At 36.2% G+C, this 8,578-nt stretch overlaps 1 protein-coding gene across 1 annotated transcript; it reads right to left on the bottom strand.

Moving 5' to 3' along the window:
- Window positions 1–5,827: 5,827 nt before the first annotated feature.
- On the bottom strand, window positions 5,828–7,789 carry LOC113330173 (phospholipase A1-Ibeta2, chloroplastic-like). The gene has a single exon (XM_026577019.1). The coding sequence runs from the start codon at window positions 7,714–7,716 to the stop codon at window positions 5,977–5,979; it is 1,740 nt and encodes a 579-aa protein (XP_026432804.1). The 5' UTR covers window positions 7,717–7,789; the 3' UTR covers window positions 5,828–5,976.
- Window positions 7,790–8,578: the final 789 nt, after the last annotated feature.

Genomic DNA, 8,578 nt, shown 5'->3' with positions numbered 1-8,578 from the left:
ATTAATTAAATACCCCTCCAACAATGTGTATAACTCTGTGACCTGGTTACTCTCACCAACAATGCGACAACCATTTGAATATCCACAAAATAATATAAGAAAAAACACTATTAAGAACCTCCATAACCAACTACGTGTCATTTTCTCACATGTGCACAACTTCGTACACCCTAGTTACGGATTAAAAAAAGAAGACATACTCACTTGCACAGCTTGAGTAACATCTACAACTTTCTCTTTACAAGTATAGAGCGCACAGTAATATACACCTGATACATAAAGATCAATCATCTTAATCACAAAGTCATGAAATCAAACACTACATAGACGAAAAAACAAAGATCTTAATTACATGTATACTGTACGATAAAGTACACATGATATATAAACTGAAGATTGGAAAATAGGTACATGGTGTACATAAAGGTACACATGTATAAATTGAGGATTGCAAACTACATGGACGGTGCACATTAGAGTGCACATGTTTCAGTTATATAATTCCTGACCATATAGCTTCGTATAGGGCCATTTCCATAGTAGTAATCTTGTGTAATTAAGAATAACAAGCTTTTTGCATACCTTTACATATTTTCTCACATGAGACAAGATATCTAGAACACTCAAGCTCTTAAAGTGTTCAAAAGCAACCTCGAGGAGGTAAAGTTTTGGCGCCAAACTCAAATTAACAGTTGAGACTCCCTCCATTGGCGAAGGGACCTTGAAAAAAAGTGAACACAATCAAAAATTATCAACAATACAGCAACAATCGAACAAAAAATAAGTATATGTAAAACAGAACAAGCACATATAGACAGCGAGAAACACATACAATAGGTGTACAATTATGTACACAATAAGGATTAACATGTGTACAATTATGTACACCTTCATTATTTTACATGTGCACTGTTTTGATGATAATTCTCTTTCTAACTACAGTAGCATGTCATCTGTTTTTACCAAAACAACTTAAGAAATGTAAAATATCTAGCTCAAGAAATGGAAATAGACAATGGTATATTAAATAAATAAAAATAACTCTTCATAGTTTAGTCTATAACATCCATTCTAGCATTTGTCGATTGTTAAGCATCGTCAGATGAGACAAAGATGAAATATAATGAATAGAAAATGAATGTCACTCACAATCATATGTAAAAGTATATACAAATTTATGCACCGGTCGGAATTGCAGTAGGTGTGTTCTTAGTTAACAATATATCTTATTGACGTTTGGTTACAAATGCTTTAGCTCAGAAAGTTATTCCCAAGAATCTAGTGTAGACCCAGTTAAGTTATTGCTCCCCAAGTTCAAATTTTCTAGGCTCTGCATACTGCCAAGATAATCTGGATACTCTATACAATTGATTTTTCCTCCTCTTGTGCCATTTAGTCCCTAAAAGTAGATCTAGAATAATAAAACCTAACTAAAATTCAGTATATCAATTAATTGTTGAAACGATTCGAATAACCAGCTGAATCAAGATAAATACCCGTCTAAGTTTCGGAGATCTAACATCTAGAAAAGATAAAATCTAACTAAGATCCCATGTAACAGATAAACATTTCCGAAAGGCTTCGAATAATCGATCTAAAATGAAATCAACATCTAAACTTAAAAGATCCAACTATTAAAAAAATCATAGCAGGAAACATCATAAACATCATTTTTTCAGTCAAAGTATTATCAGAATGGATTGGAGAAACTCATGGCATCAATCAAAGTATAGATCTCAATCGAAGTAATAGATCAAATAAATCGATTCTCACCTAAAGAAGTTCTGAATCTCCTCCAGATAAATCTTACCACAGATCTGATGCCATCTCTATCAATTTTTAGGGTTTCAGTGAAAAGGAACAACAGATTGAGAGAGAAATCAAAGAGATTTAATAGTAGATATTCCATCTGAAATTATAATTCACAACTTGAACTCGAAGTTTCGCTTTCATTATCACAGCAAAGCTCTGCCGATAGAAGAGTACAAGACAAAATGAAGAACTGATAAAACAGTATGCGATTACTTTTCAGGGTTATTTGTGTAATCGAAAAGAGTCATTTTGGACCGAATAGTTAACCAAAAGGACTAACTCGTTTTAGATTTGGGAAATTTGGACTTCCTAGTACTATGCTTGAGGAGGCAGGACTAGATTGTCTAAAGCCCAGTATCTTTGGGACGAAACGTTCATTTCTACTAGTAGCAATGAAAGGGAAGCTAATTTTGCCGACATGGTTGCGTTCATTATTATTAGATTTTTATCGTGATTTTGTAGCAGAATGGTAAAATTGTTGAATAATGATACTAATGATATGGGTTTGAAATGTTTTTTTTCTTTCGGAGAAGATATTTTTCATGTTTTTAACGAGGTCCTATGACTTATCTAAGAGTATATATATCTCATATTGCTGTAATGATTATATCGACGGATAAAGAGCCAACCGAGTTTGATTGTAGTACTATACTGATTGTATTTAACTTGGATTTTCAAATAAAAGCTGTAACCTATGCAGTTAATACACTTCTGTTGACTGGAATCTAAGAAATTAATCTAGCTAACCAACAATTATGAACTAGAGATCATGCTACTTAATTAGTTCCTTAACCTTAGTCTAAGCATATGTTACCCGGTCTTTCTTAAAACGCACGACAACTCACCTACGTACTCAGCCGCAATCTTTACGTTCACACAAAGTTATCCCTTCAACTGTTAAGAAATAATGTTTTGGATCGAGGATTTGAACTTTTAACTTCTTTAATTACTTACAAGTGATAATTACTTACAAGATGGAGAGCACCATCTGCAAAGTGCTACCTAAAGTTCTCCCGAACAGATTAAAGGTGGTTATGCCGAAGCTGATTTCTCAATTCCAAGGTGCTTTTTCAGCCGGAAGACAGATCTTGGACGGTATCCTAATTGCAAATGAGTTGATTGACTCAAGAAAAAAAGAAGGGAAAGAAGGAATTGTTTGTAAATTAGATATGGAAAAAGCTTATGATCATGTTCTTTGGGATTCGGTTGAAGTTGTTCTTAGGAAGATGGGTTTTGGTTGGAAATAGAGAACATGGGTCAGATAGTGCATATCTGCAGCTAGGTTTAAGTTATTCTCAATGGTGCGGCGAAAGGATTTTCCAAGGCTTCGCGGGGACTACGTCAAGGAGACCCACTATCTCCGTTCTTATTTTTGTTAGTGGCGGAAGTGTTTAACAAGCCCATGCATAATGCAAAGATGGAAGGTTGTCTCAAAGGCTTTTACGTTAAGGAAAATGGTATGGATATCTCACACCTTCAATTTGCAGATGATACAATTGTTTTCTTAGATGCAAGAGTTCAGGAGGTTCAGAAACTGTTAGAGGTGCTAGAAAAATTTAAAGCAAAAACGGGTCTGAAAGTTAAGGGCCTGTTTGGTACAGTTTTGAAAAACAGTTTTCAAAAATAGTTTTCCACTGTTTTAAAAACATACCCTTTTTTCCTTGTTTTCATTTTCTAAAAATTGTTTGGTAAACTGTTTTTGAAAACAAGGAAAACCAACTAAATCGGATCAAATGTAAAGATTCGTCTAAGAGATAGTGATATTAGCCATGACTCACTTGCAGTCATTCCCCATCTCTTACTTTGTTCTGTAAAGAAGAAAAGAATAAAGAAAAGAAAAAAAAGAGAAAACACAGAAAACAATAATTTGTTGTTTTCATTTTTTTGTTTTTAAAAACAGAAAACAGATAGAAAACATTTTCTGAAAATGTCCTTACCAAACGCGTTTTCTCCTGTTTTCTGTTTTCTCTGTTTTTAAAAACAGAAAACTGTTTTTGAAAACTATACCAAACAGGACCTAATCTTTCCAAGAGTTCGATGATGGGCATTGAGGTTCATCAAGATTTTATCCAGGATTGTGCGAGTTTAGCGGGTTGTGCAGTAGGTGAGTTCCCTTTTTCCTACCATGGGATTCCATTCGGGGCTTCTACAAGAGTCACATCTGTTTGGAATATTGTCATCGAAAAAATGACTCTCAGGATATCTCCGTGGAAACGAAGATATCTATCGAGAGCGGGAAGGGTAGTGCTCATAAATAGTACACTGGCAGCTATACCTTTATACTTCTTATCCCTTTTTCAAATTCTGGTTTCAGTGGCTAACAAGCTAGAGAGAATCATGAGAAATTTTCTTTGGGGTGACACATTAAACAAGAAAAGTTTATATTGGAGGTCTTGTAAAAAAATGTGTATTCCGAAGAATGAAGACGGCCTAGGCTTAAGAAATTTGAATAGTACTAATGTTGCTTTATTAACCAAGTGGTTGTGGAGATATGGAGAAGAGAAGAGCAGTTTCTGAGAAAATTATCTTAGAGAAGTTTGGTGGTGTCGAAGAGGCTTGGGTTCCAAAGATTCTAAGAATACTTATGGATGGGGTTATGGAGAGGTATTCTAAATTATTTACAAATTCTCGAAAATGGGTCGAAGCTCACAATTGGAAAAGGAAACAAAAGTAAATTCTGGGATGATTTATGGTGCAAAGATAAAACTCTTGAGGAGTTGTTTCCCAAATTATGGAAAGTGAGTAGGAAGAAAGAAGCGCTAGTTGAAGAGGTGAGCTACAAGAATGCGGAGAATATGGCCTGGAATATAGAGCCGTGTAGGAGGCTTAAAGAGCTAGAGATTCAAGAGGTTACGGAGTTCACTAGAATCTTAGACAATCATAGGATGCTTACTGACGAGGATGATAAAAGGGAATGGAGCTCTAATCTTATAGGTACTTTCTCGGTAAGCTCTTGCTATAATTGGCTTATGCATGATCAGGTAAGAAACATTCCTATTAAATTTTCGCCGGACTACATTTGGAACATGAATATTCCACCTAATATTAGCTTTCTAGTTTGGGCAGCTGCAATTAAAGTGGTTCCTACACTCTCCGTGTTAGCGATAAGGGGTATTGAGGTAGAGAATACTATGTGCCCTTTCTGTTATACTAGGGAGGGGACAGTGGAACATCATTTCCTTCATTGTTCTTTCGTCAGGCAGATATGGAGCACTTTCTACAGCAGTTGAACATAGTTTGGGTTCATCTGACGACGGTACTAGAGTTCTTATGGAGGTGGAAATTGAAGGCTGCTATCATGCCTATGGTTTTCCTGAGATATTGTGTGTCGTTTGCTATTGGTGGATTGTGTGGTTGGAAAGAAATGACACCCTAATTGCTAAGAAGCAGGTGAGAAAATCGATGAACTCTCTTGTAGTAGAGATTAAATCGTTGCTCTTTAGTTGGTCCGTCAATGTTGTTTCATTTAGAAATATCAAGCTTGAGGAATTTATTTTCGATTGGGCAAGTTTTTTAGAGAATAATGTTGTTGTAAATTCTCTGGCCTCTTTGCTCATCTCTTCTTGTATTTTGGAGGACACCATCTTAGCACTTTTTCTTTAATCTATTTTTACCTCTTTCAAAAAAAAAAAAAGTGATAATGCATTAGATCAAGTCATTTAACTTTGCATCACTGAGAAATGATAGGTAATATTTTGGATTTGGGATTTTCCAGCATTCGACTTGTTCAGACACTAAGAAATGATAAGCCTTAGGCGGATTTACACACTTCTGTGTACGCGTATTCATGATATAATCCATTGCACATACTTTTATAACTCTCTTGTCGACTCCAGTCAAATAAGGCTAATCAACAGTTAAAAATATTAGAATTCTACTACTCTTGCCGCAATCTTACATTCACACGCGCATAATATGCAAAGTTCCAGGTTGACTACGGATATATCAAAGTGGCTCATCACTGTAATGAAGCAGCATATCAAAGTAATCAGCCATGTGTAGAAAGAGTCGTTTTATTTACTATAGTGTATTTATTTGTATCATTAGGTGTTACAATTTAGACTTCGTCTCTGGAATTTGACACAAAAAAACCTGAATGGAAGGTAAAAATATCAAAAAGTACATCAACAAAGTCATTGTCTATAGATTGAAGTACTAGATTAATTAATAAGCAGATGGACTGGGTAAACAGCTCTGCAATGCTAATGGACTAGTAAGTCCTTTACTACTATTACTACGATCAAGACTCAGCTTGCGCAACATATCAGCTTTTCTTGATTGGAACGAATTAGCTTTACTTATGTATAGTTTCTTAACATTCGAACCTTGCTCGGTCACCAACTTGTACAAACTCCTCTTTGCGTTTGCTCTATACGGACAATCTGATGCCAAAAACCCATCCACCAAGTGTAAATAAGCTTCCAAGTCATGGCAACATGCAACGTCTGCGTTAGGTTTTAGATAGGGCGACATTTTACTATCGAGACGGAGTTCACAGCCAACGTGCGAGTATGCCCAAGGCATGTTGTTATCTAGTATGTTTAGTACTGTATTTGCTTTAACTTCTTCACGCAATTTGTGATCGAGGGTTTCGTTTACGAACATACCCGGTACACGAGTGATCATGTCTTGCGAGTTTACGATTCTCAAGACCTTGACGCCGTTGGATTTGATTCTGTTTGCGAAACCTCTGTTGCCGACACGTGGTCCGCCGAAGGTGAAAACAGCCACTGGTGGTGCATCTTCCACCGATTTTTTAATCTCGTCTGCCGCTAATACTGATAGCGCAGCTCCTAGGCTGTGACCAGTTATTGTAATACTTAATGACTCACCTCTGTAAAGTTCCATGAGTCTCCGAACTTCGTGAGTTATTGACTCTGATAGACTCGGTGTATGAGCTCCTCTAGTTTTGTACAGATTCCAGAACCCGCATTCCACTTTAGCTTGTAAATGTTCTTGACCGTGCTCACTCGGTTCCGAGTCATCCTCGACATTGATAAGGAGATCTCTGACATTTTCAGCCCATTCCAGACACGTAGAAGTACCACGAAGAGTGATGACTATATCTCGCCTTCCCATTCGTTGGATCTCTTTCTGGTCGTCGCAAACCGCCACATACCCGATCCAACTAGATCGCTGAGTCATCCAGCCCAAATCCGGTGCCACATTATCCACCCAACCCGGTAATCCAACGGACGAAGTTGCATACAAACTCTTGGTAACCTTGTATGACCTGTCCGGCACTTGTATACTACGTGGCGACGGTGCTTTGGCAGTCGGCATGGCCGGATCCTCATGAAAAGCCACATAAGCTGCTTGAATAAATTCACCGTATCTGACTATTTCTCGGCGGAGATTTTCGTCAAGAGGATCAAGTAAACCCATCCAATCGTTACTGCCATGATACTCCATCCATCGGCTACCTAAACTGTTCCTTGGAGAATATTTGGGCGACGGTGAAAATAAGCGTTGCAATTGTTTTGGTGACAGTCTGTTATTCTCTTCCACAACTTGTTTCAACTTTTCTGACCACATTCCTGTCAAATTCAAAGCATCCAAGAAACGCTTGTAATTGTTTCTTGAATTATTTGTCGAACTATTCCCATTAATTGGTTGTTGTTCTTCTTGTTTCTGTTGTTGATTCTGAAACGATGATCTGCTATGCCCCAACAACTTGTCTAAATTAGCGATCTGGGATTGAAGAGATTCAACAGGTTTCAATTCAGTTGTTGCTGAAGCTGATATCGGACTAAAAATCGACTTTGATGACGGTGACCGGGTAAATTTCGGGTTGGGAAGTGACCGTCTCCGGAGAAAACTTGATTGTTTGTTTAGTGAACCGTAAGTAGTGTTATTACCTATATGTGATGATGCCTGTGTAGGCAAATTTAAAGTGGCCTGCATGGAAGAAGAAGAAAACAAGGAAAAATAGAAGGATTTGATCTATAAGACTATGTTTTCTTTAGGAACTGCGGTGAAGAATGATATAGAAGTAGAATATGAAACGAATGTCTGGAGCTTATATATATTTGTAAGGGATGTACATAACCCGGAAAGTGCTTGTAAAATAAATTTAATAGTGTTTATCTGTTAGCTTTGAAGAAAAGGAACAACATTCAAAAGAGGTTGGTATTATTAAATTTGTGTAGGACTATTATGGAGAGACTGTTCAAACTTTTCAGATGGTAACGTCATAAATTTAACGCGGACATCCTACCTTTGTATTTTATCATTACGACTGAGACTGATTTTCCAGTATTGGTTTTGAAAAAAAAATTTAAAACAAAATATCATGATGCCAAGCACTATGATGTACCATTTTCCTTTCTTATTTCATAGGGAAACGCAAATACTATGATTTTCCATCTGATCTCCTAGTAGAGAAGAAAAATGGCATATAAAATTCTGTTTTTCAGATACTTTGTTCTATTTGCCACTTGAAATGGGTATATGTGATTTTTATATGAAAAATATTCGTTTTTATTTTACACTAAAACCTCTTTTTTATGTTTTTTTTATTAATTCTTTTTACCGATTATATTTTCTTTTTATACTCTAAATTATCCTTTTTTTATATACAAATATTCCAGCAGAAAATTATTTGGAAAAAAAATAAAAACAAATACTCAGTTTCCGTTTGGCACTATTTACACAGAAACTTAGTTTCCGTATGGTGAAGATAAGCTATAAAAGCAGACAATAATGAGACTGTCTTATGGCTCATATCCCTTCTCTACAAATAAAAAATAGAAAAGGTGATATAATA

Source organism: Papaver somniferum, unplaced genomic scaffold, assembly GCF_003573695.1.
Source record: "Papaver somniferum cultivar HN1 unplaced genomic scaffold, ASM357369v1 unplaced-scaffold_117, whole genome shotgun sequence".
In the NCBI taxonomy this organism is placed as follows: Eukaryota; Viridiplantae; Streptophyta; class Magnoliopsida; order Ranunculales; family Papaveraceae; genus Papaver; species Papaver somniferum.
Note: the sequence above shows the minus strand (reverse complement) of the source record. Positions and strands in the feature narration are given on the sequence as shown.

Bases quoted from the DNA above. Each gene is read 5' to 3' on its own strand.
- LOC113330173 (XM_026577019.1), bottom strand. From the start codon at position 7,716: ATGCAGGCCACTTTAAATTTGCCTACACAGGCATCATCACATATAGGT.